Source organism: Trachinotus anak, unplaced genomic scaffold (assembly GCF_046630095.1).
Source record: "Trachinotus anak isolate AG129_WGS33_773 ecotype Australia unplaced genomic scaffold, CSIRO_AGI_Tana_v1 ptg000007l, whole genome shotgun sequence".
NCBI lineage: Eukaryota > Metazoa > Chordata > Actinopteri > Carangiformes > Carangidae > Trachinotus > Trachinotus anak.
In genome coordinates, this window is record NW_027273858.1 from 26,291,096 (window position 1) to 26,309,416 (window position 18,321).

At 43.2% G+C, this 18,321-nt stretch overlaps 1 protein-coding gene across 1 annotated transcript in view; it reads right to left on the bottom strand.

Annotated features, from left to right (window-relative positions):
- slc2a15a (solute carrier family 2 member 15a) overlaps positions 1-15,619 on the bottom strand; it is a 32,921-nt gene extending 17,302 nt beyond the window's left edge. Inside the window, exons 1-7 of the mRNA XM_071481661.1 lie at positions 15,376-15,619; positions 11,884-11,982; positions 7,733-7,893; positions 5,171-5,295; positions 4,442-4,587; positions 3,337-3,469; positions 2,659-2,846 (exon numbers count right to left, since the gene is read on the bottom strand). Of these exons, the coding sequence (XP_071337762.1) occupies positions 2,659-2,846; positions 3,337-3,469; positions 4,442-4,587; positions 5,171-5,295; positions 7,733-7,893; positions 11,884-11,982; positions 15,376-15,420 (897 nt within the window). The 5' untranslated portion in view covers positions 15,421-15,619. The remainder of the gene's footprint in view (positions 1-2,658; positions 2,847-3,336; positions 3,470-4,441; positions 4,588-5,170; positions 5,296-7,732; positions 7,894-11,883; positions 11,983-15,375) is intronic.
- Positions 15,620-18,321: the final 2,702 nt, after the last annotated feature.

Genomic DNA, 18,321 nt, shown 5'->3' on the forward strand with positions numbered 1-18,321 from the left:
CAGTGACAAAGACACAGGCTCATGAATCCCTGACAAATCTGAACTGCAACAGTTTCAAAAACACATTTGCTATTGGTGCCTGCCTGAAGAAGAAATAACAGTGGTGTAAAAATGAAAATGGGGATGCAGACATTTAGGACCTGCGGGCTGCACAGGTGGTGCAGCACTGCCACAGAGAGACAGCAGACATTTGCTCACATTCAATTCTATTCAATTTGAGGCTTCAGGGGGAGCAGGACAGGACAGGAGGTGTATTAACTGGAGACGGCAGACGGTGACGGGAAGAGGTGCAGGCAGATCAGTGCACCAACACAAACAGCTGGCATCAACTCACGCACACACACACACACATACACACACACACACACACACACACACACACACACACACATGGTCTGGTTGTGTGGCAGGAACTGGAAGACTTCCAAACTGTCAGATGCACTTGGGACTAAAGATCATCTCAAACATCTGCTGCTTCATGGTCACAATTACTGCCACCATCATCATCATCATCATCATCATCATCATCATCATCATCACCATCATCATCATCATCATCCTCATCATCCTCGTCATCACCATCATCATCATCATCATCATCATCATCATCACCATCATCATCATCATCATCATCATCACCATCATCATCATCATCATCATCTAATCAGTGTACTCAAGAACGTCCTAAACACAATCAAATGTTTTTCCAGGTCACATTCGTCATCACTGTCATCTTCACTGTAATCATTATCACAGTCAACATCAGGAATGATTGGGATCATGTTTATTAGCTACCTCATTCTCATCATCATCCTTATCCTTATTACTGTATTCTCATTATCCTCCTCCTCATCTTCATTATTGTATCTGTCATCCTCATTATCCCCATGATCATTATCCTAATCATCTTCCTCTTCATTATTCTCATTATCCTCATCTTCATGATCCTCATCGTCATTATTCTAATTATCATCCTCTTCCTACATTATTCATCAGCATCATCATCATTATCATCACACTTATTATTATCATTCTGATCTTAATTATTCTCATTATTCATCATCCTCATCTCATCCTCATCAAACTTAAGCAGTATCACCTCAATCACTGCCATCCTCACTGTATCATGAACATCAAAGCTGTTGTCAGAGTTCAGCAGGGATGATGCATTTGTGTAGGCAAACCTGGATGTTAGCACCACCCTGGCTCCTGTGACAAAAAGCCAATGGGATTTTTCCTCCATCCATCCATCATCTATACCACTTATCTGTACAGGGTTGCAGCATATAGGCATATGACATATAGGAGTTCAGGAGGCTCACTACCGATGGTATCGGCCGCGGGAGAAGTCTGGTTTTAGGACTCACTCCTGCAGCTCTCTATTGTCAAGCACAATCATCACCTTTATCATCACCATCTCTGTTATCACTGTCCTCATCATCATCACACAGGTCATAATTACACATAAAAGTCATTACACTCTCATAAATTATCCTCTCATTCTAGTACCGTCATCATCACCACCTGTAACCCCATAACCCTCCTCAGTGCTGCGCTCAGTAAATGAAAGTTTCAGCACAGCTCCACCGTTGTGGGCAGAGCTAATTAGCAGCTAAAATACAGCCTGGAGAAGGGTGTGCTAATGAGTTCGGCTTCACATCTTACAGTGTGCACTCTCTGGCCCAGGCGCCCTGGTAATCATTTGAATAATTAATTATTCTCCAGGGCATAATTTAGTGAGGGAATCTGGCAAATCGTATCGGCAGAAAAATGATGACACCAGCTTTTGGCTTTATTCACAAGACCACACAAGGCTTGTAAAACCATAAAGGATCATTTAGGCCTATTTTCATCTCAGTGTCTTTGTCTAATAAGCAAGATCAGACCGGGGAACTGCAGGAATTGGGGGGGCGCGGGGGGTAGATAAGAAGGACATAGAGGCTGAAAGGGCAAAAGGAGTGGAAAGGAGAAAGCAAGTGTTGGTGAGGGAGGAGATTTAGTTCAAGCAAAAAAGAGCCAGAATGAACTAAAATCATCTGATGCTGTTTCATTGGGAGTTTGTGCCAGTTTGCCTAAAGACTCAATTTACCAGACACCATTTGGCATGCAGCAGCTGATGGTAAACATGCACAAAGACGGGCTACACACTCAGAATATATCTGCTGATCCCCTTTAAACACCTGCTGAACCCTGAAACGCCCTGTGGACAGCAACAATCCTTTACACCATTGGAGTATTTAGAGCACATTTTGGGGAAATGCCAGTTTAACTACAGGTTACTACAACGGGTGACATTAATATTATTAATCCTATCCTCAGCTAGAATGATTATTTTTTACTGATTTGTACACCAACACATTTTACGTATGCTCATTTGCATAGGTTGTAATAAAAAGTTACATTGACTAAGTGTCAGTTAGTGTCAGAAGAACAGAGTTACCTTACAATCTAGGTAGAACCAAGGTGCCAGTCACAGATTTAAATCTATAAACTAACATAAGCAAATGGTTTAAAATGTTGGGACAAGTTTATGAAACTGTAGCGAGTCGATTCCTCTCAGAATCATTTTCTCTGACAGTCTGCATCTTTCTGTGACGGCTGTAATTCTTGTTTGACAGATTTTCTTCAGTCTTGCAATGATAGGGAAAGAGTCCTTACAGCATCAATGCCGGACAGCTGCATGCCGATGTTGATGACCACCACACTCAGCACCTGCCAGCGGACCGAGTCGTCCAGCAGCAGTCTCCATACTGACAGTGTCTCCACTGACGACAGGGAGCGCTGCTCCTCCTGCATCTCTTCGATCTCCGCCTGGATGTTACCCTTGGCTCTGTACCACTTCAGAGCTGAGGGACAGGGGACAGAGAGCAGAACAGTTACAGAGCATCATGGAAAAGATGCAGCAGCACATCTGAAAGTCATTACAGTCAGACCAGATCTAACAGGCCAAATGCTGAAGTCGAGTGATGTCAGACAGTCATCAGCACCTTTAATATTCTGTGTGCTACAAGCCTTAATTCCCGGTCCTATCTCTGATAGCTACTACTCTTGGTAGCCTTCATTTCTCTGATCATGCTACACTGATGACACACTGTTGTATTAATAACCCCACCTGTGAAGCTCCACACAACTCAAAGCTGCCACACAGCAATAAACGAAAGCTTGTCTCAAAATGTTTTACAACTAAACTGTTGTTTGAAATCAGAAACTAATTTTGATTGGACCAAATTAAATTATTACTCTAATTTAGTTGAAATTCTTTCCCACAGTGTTAAATGTTCTCTTCTTCTTATAAAGCATCTTGTTGTTGATGTGCAGCACCGCCACAACACTTACCTGTGATGGTGGCGTGGACATTGTGTTTCTCAATCAGCAGGTATCTGGGGCTCTCTGGGAACCATGGCAACAGCATCAGCTGGATGAAGGTGGGTACCACCACCACTGAAAGAAAGAGGGGCCAGTGCTCCTCCTGTAACACAGAAGGTCCAACACAGTTAGACTGATGAATGTGAGCTTTAAAGGGAGGCAGCACTAAAATGATTTCATCTGATGACCGATGATTTATCTGTTGTACAGTTAAATGCTACATTGGTTTTCTTTGGGAAGCATTTAATCTGAATAAATCAGGTGGCTATTGACCTTAGATGTCCTAAAATGGGACATCTAAGGTCATGTTCATGTCAGCTTTACTGAGTCCAGGAGGTGCTCTGATGGGTTAGGCTTACAACCACTGCCAGAGTTAAATGTTGGTGGCATCTTGTCGGGGGTGGGACAGGCGCTTGATCAGTTTTCTGTCGCTCACTTGTATATAATGTCAATCACATCATGCCACCGTCTGAGTTGCAGCAGGCGGGAGTGGGTAATTTGACCACAGGTCTCCCCACTGGAGCTGGGCAGCTCAAATAGGGCACTTCTATTTATGTACAGTTTCAGTATTAACGTATTAACGTATTAACATGCAGTTATTGGGCAGATTTCATATGATGATGTAACTGATGACTTTGACATTTAAAATGTGTGTGTCTTGTATAAAGTGTGCAATAATGTAATAATTAGGTTTTCTTAAGTGTATTTATCTATTTGTGGGATAAAGGATTTATGCAATTTAGTAGTTTGAATTTTTATTTTGTTTGTGTATGCACTATCACCCTGGATGCCATACAAGCTAGAACTGCCACTGCTTACAGCAAGCTCAGCTGGAGGTCTTTGGGCTCTTAGCTTGTTAGCTCTTCAGCCAATTGACCTTGTCTACTGGAAGAGCAGAGAACACATGGGATTTAAACGTTGGAAAAATGACGTTTTGACTGAGGTTTTCTTAATAATTTGTGGAAGTGAAGAACTAACAGGACGTAGAGCCGAGCTTTTGCCCCACATGGCCACATGACTGTTGCTTCACTCCTCTGCACACACTGGCTGTTAGTAGAAAGCAGCATTTGATTACTTTTCCTAGAAGCTCATGTAGGCCGAGGACTTGGGCGGCAAAGACTCCAGTGCCGATGAAGATGCTTGGCACGAGACCCAGGAAGCCTCGCAGGTTCTTAGGTGCAATCTCACCCAGGTACATTGGTACGACACTCAGAGAGATGCCTGCAGTGACAAAGCAGAGAAGAAGATCTATGCAACAAAGCACTGATTTCACACTATGATTCAACTATACCGCAAGAAAATAGATAGGGTTAGGGTTATAGACAAAAGTTTGTGGACACTCAAACCATGTGGATGCCCGAACATTACACCAGTAGATATATGATTGTCCAACACAGTCTTGTAAAGTCAAGAGGGATGGGAGTTCTGATGAAGAACATGATGTGAATTCTCTTGCACTTTTGAAATGAAGCTGCCCTGGTACTTTTCACTAAGTCAAAAGAATATGTTGACACAAACCCTGCTAACCCATCCAACCTGCTGAGCAGACATAGACTCCTTCATTCAGGTCAGAGGTCAGTGCTCTGTGCAGGTCAGTCAAATCCTTCCAAACCAAACCTGGAAAAGTATTTCAGCATGGAGCTGGCTTTGAGCATGGGGGCACTGTCAGGTTGAAAAAGCCTTAGCTGGTGTCCACAAACATTTGGCCATAGTGAATATGACATATGTATATGAAATGGGTGCAGCCTGGTGTGCAGTGGATGTAGAGGTGTGTGTGTGTGTGTGTGTGTGTGTGTGTGTGTACCTGAGTGAATTCCTGTGATGAAGCGGCCGAAGATGACCATCTCAGGTGAACCACAAATCCTGCTGAAGCCCATGAGAGAGCCGGCAATAAACACCAGCACTGTTGTGTTCACCACTGTGCCTTTCCTGAAAACACACATGCACACACACACACACACAGACACACACAGACAGACAGACACATACATAATGAATATACATAAAAGCATATGAGCCAGAGGTTTATGAAACAAGGACAGACTCCCAATAGACATGTATGCCTGTATAAGACCTGATTAGCCATAAAATGCTTTCACAGCTCACGGGGGGGGGGGGGGGGGGGGTCATAAACTGTGATTAGTCATAAGCTGTGATTAGCCATAAAACACTGCTGTGTGAAGGAAGTGATCAGCCTGTAAATGGGATTATAAATCGTCTGCTTTTCATTTGCATTTAAATGTCCACTGAAGTTCTGTGAAGTGGTGGAGATGGATGGAGCTTTTTTCACTGTCCTCTGCACTTTGAGGACTGGTTCACTTCTGGAGAGCAGGGGGGACGAAACAAGGCTGGTGCCCTCTAAATGACGACAGGGCACCGGGGGGAGGGGGTTCAGCAACAACAGAGGACAGAGGTGTGAGCTAGTGTCCTTTGTGCCAGAGTTGATGTAGGTGTGTGTTTCTTTCTCTGTGTCTTATTCCTTCATCTGTATGCTCTTTGGTGTGAGTGTGTGTTAGTGGTGTGTGTTCAGTTTGTGTTGGTGGCAGCACCAGATGCTGCTGAGCGTCTCTCAGGCTGCTGCTGCCAACTGGCCACTCTCCACCCTGGTGGTCGGACAGTCTAGGGAGGTAATTGGTGTCAGGATGGAGTGGATCCAGTGTCCAAATCCAGCTCTGAGGGCTGCTGAGGACAAATGTTCCCGGCATGATGTGAAACAGCAGCCTGAGGAGACGTCATTATGGCCTTTATCAATCTGGACTGACAAACGCAACTTCTTCCCTCCAAAGAAACTGTGTGAAAAAATACCTTTTCAGCTTGAAAATGCATCATGCTTGCATCATGTGACATAATGGAATTGTGATCCCTACTGGACACTGTGGGCCAGCAGGTGGAGGTGAGACTGGGCAGGTGTTATTTAGCCAGTCCACCTTTCAGAATCAGAATCAGAATCAGAATCAGAATCAATTTTATTGCCAAGTATGTTTCACATACAAGGAATTTGTTCTGGTGATTGGTGCAGTTGGAGGTTCTTGCAGGTTCTTGTAAACAACATGTTTACACAGTTTTAGTTTCTGCCTGTATGTGGGAATCAGGTGGACCATGACATGGTCAGAGTGGCCCAGTGCAGCCCGGGGGACGGCGGGATAAGCACCACTGATTGTGGGGTAACAGTGGTCCAGAGTGTTCCCCTCTCTGGTCGGGCAATTAACAAACTGTCTGTATTTGGGCAGTTTGTGGTTGAGGTTCCCTTTGTTAAAGTCACCAAGGACAATAACTACGGAGTCCGGGTTGGTCCGCTCCACACACAGTATCTGCTGTGGCCTGTGGTGGGATGTAAACACCGACCAGGATGAATGAGGTGAACTCACGGGGGGAGTAGAAGGGCCTGCAGTTTATGATGAAAGTCTCCAGGTCAGGAGAACAGTGCTGCAGGATCACTGTCACGTCTCTGCACCAGCCACTGTTTGCATAAAAACACATTCCTCCACCTTTGGTTTTGCCGGACAGCTCTGTGTCGCGATCCGCTCTGAAGAGCTGGAAGCCGGCCAGCTCCAGCGCAGAGTCCGGATCGATCCACACAGCCACGTCTCCGTGAAGCACAGGACGGCAGATGAAGAAAAGTCTCTGTTCTTCTGCACCAGTAGCTGAAGTTCATCCAGCTTGTTGGGCAGTGAACGCACGTTGGAGAGAAAGATACCTGGGAGCGGTGTGCGGAGTCCGCGCCGGCGGAGACGCGCATGCGCACCAGCACGTTTTCTTCTCCTCCGGCGTTTCACTGCGAGAGCAGCGGTCAGTGACCTCTGACCAAAATGTCCAATAATTCCACAGGTGAGTCGAGAAAGGTGGAAAAAATCATCTGGAGTTGTTTCTCTGATGTTAATAAGCTTTCTGAACCACTTTCTGAACTAGTTTTAGTTTTGCATTTGGCATCATGGTGACTTGTTGTTTAGAGTCCACAGGCTGAAATGGTTTTTGTGTCTGGGGGGTTTTGAGCGGTGAGGTGATGGGGCTATTCATCTGTACTACTTTCGGTAGCAGTATAATATGTGATAAACTTGACAACAACGAAACATGACAGCAGTGAGGTCATCTCTTATTATTTATGTGTGTTTGCGGACACAGAGCAGGCTGATCACTAACAGGCTTCTGGTCTATCTTATGTATTTTTAACCATCAGTGTCAAAACTAGTGTAAAGATCTATATTTATTATTGTTGAATGTGACTGAACTTGGCTGCTCTCCCTTTCCTGTGGGGTCCAAAAGTACTTGTGTAGAGTCAGGGAAAGATGTTGTCATGGTTCAAAGAAACCAACATTTACTGTTGTAGAACTGGTCCAGGATCCAGAATCCATGTATTATGTGTTACCTGCCAAAGCGAGTGACCAGCATGCCCACGATGAGGGAGCCCAGCAGACCTCCAATCGCGAAGACAGACACAGTGAGAGAGTACATGAGGGTCAGGGTCTCCCCACTGAGTCCCGTTCCATTACGACTCACCACCGTCTTGTTGTAGAAGTCCTTTATGTACTGAGGGTTTGAGGCAGAACGGTAACAGGAAGGAGGACAGAAGAAGAAGAAGATGTTATTGCAGGTGGCAGAAACACTGAAAACTATGACAGAGGAATGAAACTTCTTTCAGGTACTGCTATCAGATTTTCTGTGTCTCTACTGAAAGACAGGACGTCTGCTGGAGCTGGAACTTTGACCGTCACTAGAAGCTCATTTATGTCTCTTTAAAGACACGATCATGTTGAGCAGGAAAAGCAGTTTTTACCAAGCGGCAACCTCCAGGGCTGAGTGCATGCTTGCCACATAACTGCATTCACTCATGTCTTGGCTCCACCTCTTTGTTTGTAGTTAGGTGGTATCAGACACTGCCAAGATGGCAACAGTGGAACAGCCCACTCTGAGCTTCATCATTATCAATCTGTACCAGTTTTAGTACCTGTATGATATGTGATCATAATAAACTTGTCAACATTGAAACATCACAACAAAGAGGTGACCGATGGCTTCAAAAGCACTCTTCAGAAACCTGTGGGTGACGTCATCGAGGCCAGATCCATCTTTATATGCAGTCTATGGTTTTAACACTTATTGGAAAAATCACCTGTAGGAACATCAGATGCTGACAGAAATCAATGTGATTGTGTCTACAGCGTTTTTCAAACATATACGAATATATAATGACAGGCACAGACTGGGGCTTAGACAGAGGAGGAGCTAATGTAATGATGTTTCTTTAGAAAGATTTAGATGGTTGACCGTCCTCATTGATGCTAAATCTGACAGCAACATGAAAGATATCAGAGTGAAAGCAACTTTAATGTCACATTCACACGACAGAGACAGAAGGTTGCTAAATGATTCTTAAAGAGTGCAACAGGAAGAAAAGATAAATCAACTCAACCAGAGACATTATTTCAGTAATCAGGAGCTGCAGTGTGTAATTCTGCAGGACACTGGATGATATGGTAACTACTTCATTTGTCCACTGGTTTGTGTTTCACATCATCACTCAGTGTTAATTTGTTGATGAGATGTAGAAGACTGAGACATAGTTCTTATTTTCAAAGGTAACTTTAGTTTTCACCATGAAGAGAAGGTCATCAACTGATATTTTTCAAAGTTCTTCTGGTATTTTTGCAAATTTGATACAAATTGAGTTTAAACTCATACAGACTGATTTCAGGAAATAGCCATAGCCCACCCTTGTTCTCTAAAGTCGGTTAGTGATAAAAGCTTTCAGCTGCTCATCTTTTACGTGTCACCAGACCAACTGTCAGATATAACAATGAAAGCATTACAACCTTAAACAGTGTTACAAACTCCCTTGAGTACTGGGTTACACAGTTTAGCTTCGGTCAGTGCAGGCGGTGACTGTTTGTCCCTTTAGAGCTTGCCGTAGCTGGTCAGTATTACAAATCCGTGTACTCGGCTCGACTGCTGCTGATACCAGCTCTCATACAGAATTAACCTTTGCTTAACTTTTATACAATTATGAAGGATTCAGATTAAAATAGCAATGGGTAGAGTTGCCATGTAACTTATATTATGGATAGTAAACCCCCCCAGCACCATTAAAGAAATGCTCAGTGAGCTGCAGGAGTCACAGAAGCTGGTGAACACAGCCAGCCCAGAGGCCATGTCAGGGCTTTGACTCTATATTAAATAGTGGACACCGACATTTTCTTTTTCTTTTAGTTCTGGATCAAACAGAACAGTTGTGTAAATGGAAATACTTGTTCTTCTGTTCTCCTTTTACACTGGAACAGGAACGTCTGTATAATTTCACTTTTATTATATTCTAAAAGTAAAGTCACATCTGCTTTAGTTGATTTGAACAGATAGTTGAATGTCTGCTTAAATCAAATCTCAGTATCAGTATAGGTCTAGCTCTCTCTCTCTCTCTCTCTCTCTCTCTCCACTGTACACTCATCCTCACTGACCAAGCCAGATGCCGCATTCCTCCTAATAAAGCCCTGTATGCCAGGCATTTCACATTCCTCACAACAAGCAGCCATTCTCAGACACACACACACACACACTGATATAGAGCTACAGTCCATAAAACACACACACCCACTCTCTCTCTCTTCTTCCCAGATCAGCTACTGACTCTATTCGTGTAAGTCGGCACAAGCTGAAACATTTCCAACTCAAACACAGAAACCTTCAGCTGATTCACAGCAGCAACATCAAATCTGCTTGTGTTGGGATCATTTCTCTCACTTTGTTTGGATCCACGCTGCCTGTAACACAAATTAAATCTTTCTCTATCTCATTAAAATGGTGCACAGTAACATCTGAGCTCTGCCCACCTCAACCACAAATACATACATTCTTCCAGCTGAAATAATGACAACTGTTCTAACTTTGTAGAGAACTGTGTCTGTGTACTTGTACTTGCTACATAGTAAGGACCAAAAAAAGTATTTTACTAACAAAGTGAGGACATTTTGGCCGGTCCTCACTTTTTGAGACACCTTCAAATCACATTTTGAGGGTTAAGACTTGGTTTTAGAGTTATGGTTAGAATTAGGTTTAGGTTAAGGTCAGGGTCAGGGTTAGGCTCTCAGTTGTGATGGTTAAGGTTAGGGTAAGGGGCTAGGGAATGCATTATGTCAATGAGTGTCCTCACAAAGATGGAAGTACAAGTATGTGTGTGTGTGTGTGTGTGTGTGTGTGTGTGTGTATGTGTGTGTGTGTGTGTGTGTGTGCGTGTGTGTGTGTGTGTGTGTGTGTGTGTGTGGAATGCTGTTACTCATAGTAAGAAACTGATGGGGTTCCCAGGCCAAATAGATACATAATCTCTCCAGTAAGTTCTGGGTCTACCCCAAGGCCTCCCAGCAGTTGGATGTCCCTGGAACACCTCCAATGGAAGACGCTCAGGAAGCATCCCAACCAGATGTGTTTTCTGTTGTACTTTTTAAAGATATTGGGAGTTTATTGAGCCTAGTATCATTAATGGAATTGCATCCAACTGTGAGCTGTCTTTATCCATTCTAATCAGTAGTACAGATAACCTCCTTTGTGTCAAAGTGGGTGACTGGTCAAATGATGAGCAGACAAATTGACTCATAGTTCCACTACAGAGGCAAAAATCTGATCTTTGAATATGAAATCAAAAATATCTTCCTCACTATTGTTTTTCTAGAATGCATCATGGTCATAGCAGAGTCACATGACCACCTCATGGGGCTGTCAGACAGAACATGATTTGTGCTGCCCTCACCACTCAGGTCAGGACAGAGCAAACACTGGCAGTTTTCCAAACTTCTAGTGGGACACGTCACTATGAAGCGGGAAGCTCCCGCTGTGAGTCTAGAGTCAGAGACTTTAGAGTCTGTTGCTGCCAGCAACAAAAATGTATGTTTCTCATGCTAAAAAGCTAGCATTAGCACTGGCCTGCTAATAACAAGAAGAAAGGGAGCAGAAGGGAAGAGACTGTGGGTGTCCTCAGGTACAGGGAGCAGCTCAGGGAATTTAGTCTTGTGAAGGATCTCCGTGTCCACAGTGACCAGTTGCAGGTCTACTTTCTGTTTACTTTGTGTGCCAGGCTGGATGCCTCACTTCTGTTGGCCAAGCAGGTGTTTGTCACAGCTTGTCAAACCATGTGCTCTGCTTCCACTTGCCCGTCACAGCGACAGACTGTCGTGGTGCAGTGCAAGCTATTGGAAAAAACAGGATTCAGAGCACAGTGGCTAAACTTTCCTGTTGGGCCCACACTGTGATAACTTGATGTATATACCCGGTGAGCACAGGGCTCCTCTACATGACAAAATAAGCTAAAACTGATGGGTACACCTTAGTTTGTACTTCAGTGCTTCAAATGCCTTAACAAAGGCTGTTAATTACCAAAAATCACTTGACATGCTGACATGCAGGGAATTTGAGAGTTTGGGCATATTGCCCACTTTGCCTGGTTGATAATCCAGGCCTGGATCACAGTGTGTGTAAATGTAGGTGTGTGTGTGTGTGTGTGTGTGTGTGTGTGTGTGTGTGTGTGTGTCTTACCACAGCGGGGGAGTTGACCACAGCCAGATTGTAGCCATAAAGCATGGAGCTCCCGAAGGAGGTGAGGAACGCCACCGCCAACAGAGAGCCAGTCAGGTGCTGCAGAGGGAGAAGGAGGTGTGTGAGGAAGAGCAGGACTCTGAATGTAGTTTTCATCCTGAGATGGGGGGGGGGTAATGTGACTAATGGCTTTTATGTGACACCAGTTGAATTGGAAGTAGGGTTGTCACTGTATCAGATATTCATTACACAATTATCAAAATACCACAATGGCCAAAATAATTCAGGATAACAATATTATCACAATAGCTTTAGAAAAATTGAGAAAAAGAAAATAAATAATATTGCAAATTCATGTTTAACTTTGTTTATTGTGTGTTTTGTCTCTTTTTTGGCAAATGACTTGGACTCAAATACGAGTGTTGGGAGGTGAGGAGTCTGTAACCAGGACTGTACAAAAGCAAACAAAAAGAAAAGGCAACCAGATGAACTGCCATCACAATATTATACACAGATGATATATTTCATATCATATATGTATTATTAACACAATATCAGTATTTCATTTTTAAATATCACCGTTATTGTCATGTTTCATCAAAACAAGCCAAATCAGCAGGAAATCAGAGGTGCAATTTTCCACAGTGAGGAAGTCATTCCTGTCTGTCCCATCTTCTTCATGAGAGCTCCAGATAGGAGCTGCCCTGGAACAGTCACGGTGTTCATGTGAAAAGAAGTAGTTCTTTGATGCCTGACAAAACAGAGCTTGAGAATAAGTCCAAACCCCACCTACTTTTACTCCTAACAGCCGGCCAATCACTGAGTAAAGCGGCCGTGACTGTCACACTAGCTTTGTCCCCACCCGGACCGTCAGAGTGCCGCGGGGATGATGTATTTTTGCAGGCCAACCCGGATGTTAGTGTCACCCAGGTTCCCTCTGCAGAAAATAAAATCTACAACAAGGTTAATGATACTGACACATTTTGTTCTATACAATCACCATTAGTAAAAAGCTAATGGTAGGCTATGAACAAACTTTACCAGGGTCATATGACTGAAACATCACCACCATTAAACTTAAACTTGGAGCTTGATTTAGCTCTGAGCTCTTCTGCAAAAGCCCTTCCAGTTCGTAGTGTGAGGCTGTAAAGGCGGACTGATGAGGACATTGGTTTTGGACTGATGACATTTAACATCTGGAGCTTGTGTCAACCACAGACCTTATTTCAGTCATCTAACCAAAAACCCATTCAAAAAACCCACAGATGAGGGCACTGGAGGTGCTAAAATGCCATAAAATACAATGCTAATACAATGCTATAAAAAAACTTTTTCAGACTGATTCCTGCGAGACTGTATTTCGGTTCAGCCTTTGTGGTCTACAACAGCTATGGAGGCAACACCTTCGTAAAAGCATGTCCTCTGAAGGATGCAGCGTCCATTCTACCGAGGCTTTTTGCTCTATGTCGCCACCTGTGCCCAACATAAAATGCAACGCTGCTCCTGTTGCCTAGCAACCTCAACAGCTTGGGTTGGACACCATACTGGGAGAAGTTAAACCTCAAGATGGAACCAGAGATTTAGATTTTACTTTTTTAATTTTACCGTTTGTTAGAGGAGATGGAGAGGCTTGACTGCTGGCTGAGAGAGGACCATGACCAGGTAAAAGAAGTAGGTTAAGCTGCGTACTTTCAGCCAACAACAACTGTTAACAGTTAGTTAATGTGTAATGTCTCTTCACTTTGACAATATATTTCATATTTAAAATAATCAGTCATAGCGACAACAACCACAGTTTCCTGCTCAGGACACACAACATAGCCAGGTAGAGACATGCTATCTTGTGCAATAACGGAACATGAGGACCGGTCGAGGCAGACCCCCCCACCCTGAGCCCGGTTCTGTTGGAGGTTTCTTCCTGTTAAAAGGGAGTTTTTCCTCCCCCCTGTCGCCAAGCGCTTGCTCTTTGTGGGAACTGTTGGGGTTTTCTCTGTAACAAAGTGAGGTCTTGACCTGACCCTGTAAAGAGCCTTGAGATAATGTATATTATGATTTGACGCCATACAAATAAAATTGAATTGAATTGAATTGAATTGAATTGAATTGAATTGAATTGAATTGAATTGAATTGAATTGAGGCTGGAGTGGATTTTGTACATACAAAGTTCAGGACTGTGATAACAGAGACTAGAGTTCACATCCACAGTGCCGTCTGTGGCTTTGGCAAAAGAACTTTAGGAAAGGTTTGGGAAAGAAAGATGGTGGTTTTTGATCAATGTTAATATACAAGTTGTGTCTCAAGCAAGCAGCAACCTCCAGGTCTGAAAATGAAGCCAATACGGAACTGCTAAAAACTGCAGTCCCTCTAATGACCACTAGAGGCTGTCTGCAAAAGTGAGTCAATTCCCATAGACCCTCATGTTACAGTGTCCAACTTTGGTGTGTAATATATTACAATTATATAGTTTATGCACCATAAGGTCAACAGCATGACTGTTCAAAGGTGGTAACCATGGGGACTCTTTGCCATGTCACTCTCACATTATCACCAAGCAACCAAGTGCTGTAAGTGTTCACATCAGGGGTTAGGGTACAGGTCATATAAACAACAATAGGAAAAATTAAATTCATCTGAAGAAGAAAAATAAAACAGCTCATATCTACTTTACTAAATAAATGAACCGAGTTGAATGAAAGCAGTGCAACAGAGTGGCATTAGAGTGCATTACTACACGCACACGCACACGCACACACACACACACACACACAAATTCGTAGATGCTGCCTTGCCTGTGATCAATGATCTAACATCGTAAATCCACAGACACAACATTATCTACAAGCTGTTCCCTTGTTCTCTTGATGATGTTTCTGGAGCGTTTCATCACCACATCATGTTTCAGCAGTGTTCAAACAAGGTCCACGCATGATATGTGTTTGGTTGTAAGCCCAATGACACTGATACACTCAGCAGCTGAGTCGCTGAATGTGGCACTCACATCAACCTGAACCAAATCCAGAAACGTACCGGTCTATGTCTGAATATGAATGAGTCATTAAACATCAAATTAATGATTCTGTGTTAAAAATATGACATTTTTCAAAGGAGATTTGATGCAACAAACTGTTTTCTCACAAAGGCTGAATTACAGTCTACTGTGGATTGTTCACTTTGTCCAACTCCACACACCAGTAAATTCACCAAACTTCCAAAAACTGACTATTTTTGAATGAAATCAAAGTTTTTAAGGTGTGGATTTTGTTTATCACAGTAAATGTTGTGATTTTGAAGCTTTGACTCACTTTTTCTCATTAGCAGTTGCTGAGTGGAGCCACTGATCTACTTTGTCACAAGTGCAGTGCTACAAGTTTAACAGCTGGTAGTAAATGCTATTAGCTGCAGGGACTCTGTGTCTGAAACAATGTGGGATCAGTCAGCTGATGACCCTGGCTCTGGATCTGACCTGAGTCATGCAGACAGTCACAACTTACCGAAGTGGCTTTCCCCGACGATGGAAGTAAAACTTCCTCAGCCATTTAAGAGTCCTGTAAGTCAGTCCAAACAGCAAACAGCAGACGGGTTCCCCTCTACACTGCGGAGGATCTCATGGCTGCAGCAGCAGCAGCAGCAGGCGTGGTCAGACAGGTTAAAGTGGTCAGGCCTATTCATGTGCAGTGTGTCGAGCAGCAGTCCACAGGCCCCCAATAACAAACCCGCACAGTGTCATCACATGATGGAGAGCAGCGTGACGGACTGAGAGAAAAGCCTGCTGGAAGCAATTAGCTTTAAGTGAATTTACAAAGAAAGAGACAGAGGAGAGGAGAGAGGAGGAGGAGAGGAGAGGAGAGGAGGAGAGGAAAGAGGAGAGAAGAATAGAAGAAAAGGAGAGGAGAATAAAGGGGGGAGGAGGAGAGTATATGAAGGAAGGGAAGGAAAGGAAGGACACCAAAAAGGAAGGAAGTGAGGTGAGGAGTACAAGAAGGAGAAGGGAGTCAAAGAAGGCAGAAGTAACGAAATGGAGAGAAGAGAGGGAGAAATGGGGGTAAGAGGGAGAACAGAGGAGATTAGAGCGGGATAAAGTGGAGTACAGGGGGAGCTGAGAGTGTAATGCGTTAGTGTAACAGACAAATGAATGGAAGCCAGTGATGTGAGGATGAACACGTCCAACATGTCAGTGGTTTACAAAGCAGCTCACTGTCAGCTGAAGTATCTGGGACGTGTAGAGCCATCAGTTTTATCTTTTTTAAAGTGAAACTTCTGAATTAATATTTTACTGAAGTAAAGAATGAGAGTTCTTCCTCCACCTCTGCACAGTGAGATTATCAATCATCAGATGCAGCTCCCACAATCAAACACTCAGCATCCACTCGCTGATCATGTGCTCATGCTGGTTGCAGTTGAAAGAAGCAGGGCAGTGTTTTCTGCGAGTGATCATTGGGTAACAATCACCCGCCTCGCATTACACATTTCTTAATCCTATGACTTTACCTCTGCTGCTGCATGAAAGGGAGGTTTTGTTCAAAAAAAATCCTGCCCTCTGGCAACCAACTCTCTCTCCATTAGCCTACAGTTCATCCCCAGCTGACTGCAGACCTGCAGTACTGTATGTCACGAGCAGATACGAGCACCATCCGCTAATTAGATCAGACTCTGATTTTCTCATGCAAACTCTGGATTTATCTTGGTGAATACGAGGCCACGAATCATTTCCTATTGAACGTCTTATTTAAATGAAAGTCTAGTGTAGTTTTCCATCACCTATAGACGTGTTGTTGTGAAATTCATCACAGCAACTGCGTCTCCTGGAAATGATTTTATCTGTTTACCTTCAAATCAGTTTTGAGGAGATGAAATTGCTGCCTTTTACCTTCCAGTTCATTAAATTGCTACTTTCTTTTACTACACAGTAATGAGGTAATGTTATGAGGAGGTGTTCAAGGTGGAGGAAGGGTGTAGCAAGATCAGGGCCAGATGCATAAAACTCTACATAAAACTGTAGATTCATGACTAAAACCATGTGCATGCACAAAACCAGAAATATGCAGATGCATGCTAGTGGTTGGAGTTATAAAGGCGTGTGTAGAATGACTCCTTTTATAAATCTCACTCATTGAGAAATTGGGTGCACGTGCACAAACCTCAATTCCACTCCCACAATTAGCCATAAATGGATGAAGACACTCCCACAACCCATCAGTTTGCAGACAGTCTGTGCCACAGGTTATCAGGCACGGCCCAGAAAACGACAAAGAGAAACACAACTTCACAGATTGTTGGTTGGATCACAAACAGGAGCTCATCAGTAAACTTTACAACTCCAGCTGTGAAGTCTTCATTCAGCTCCAGACAGATGTCAAACTGTGTCAAACTAACCCTAACCCTAACCGTCATTACAATAGTCTGGAAACAGTTCACACAATGACTCACAATCAATAATGAGGATATAAGATTAAACAATGGTAAAATAAACATTGAGCACACAAACACAGTTATTTCACTTTATCAGTTGTTAAATTGTTTTTCTTGTTTAAACAGCAAAACCTATAATAATAATAATGAATGAAGCTCTGTGAAGTTGTCTGTTTTGTTCTATGTTAATTTTCATTTCAGATCACTGTATCTAACTTGGTTCACTCTAAAAAACTTGTGTACATGGTGAAAAGAATGATGAGGTAATCACAGTCTCACCACACATTCTGTGTTCATAAATGGCTACGCATGTTTTTTGTGCATCAGCGTCACTTAAGCATCTGGTCTCAGGACATTGGAGACCTGAGTTGACGTCCTGAGTCCTGGATGTGGTTCGTTTCAGGCAACAAAAAGTATTTTGATTATTATTGATGGTGGATTCGGTTTATTATGGAAGTCCTCTGAAGTTGGTTTGTCCATGCCCTCCAGAACAATGCCTGACGTCTCTATCAGTAGGGTGACATTGTTGCCGTAGTTACAGAAATAACTATATGGTTATGGTTAGGGACTGATGTTTCTTGCCCTCTCATGTCAGATTACTTCTCCTAAAGAACATCTTTGCTTTTGTAGTTTATCATGATAGAAATGTCATTTCTAGGAGACAGGGTTGTATATAAATACACAGCAAGTATCTGCATCTCACCTGCTTCACTCATGAGTCTGTTGAATATTGTGTATCTGATCCAGTCTGGGATTCAGGACACTTGGCCTGAGATCAGTTGTGTAGTCTGTGCAACCTAATTTTTTAACATAACAACAGTTGAGGACATGTCTTGTGGTTTGAGCACAGCAGCACACAGAAGGTCAGGGGCTGGTTGTGCAAAACACCTTTTGGTTAAATTTCTCTGAGGGTGTTACTTAAAGGTCTGCACACAATATCTTAAAAGTTTTCCTTAGCTTTGCAGCAGTGAAAGAGATTTTACAGCTCAAAATTCTACTGTTTCCATGGAGACCATTGATTTGCTGCC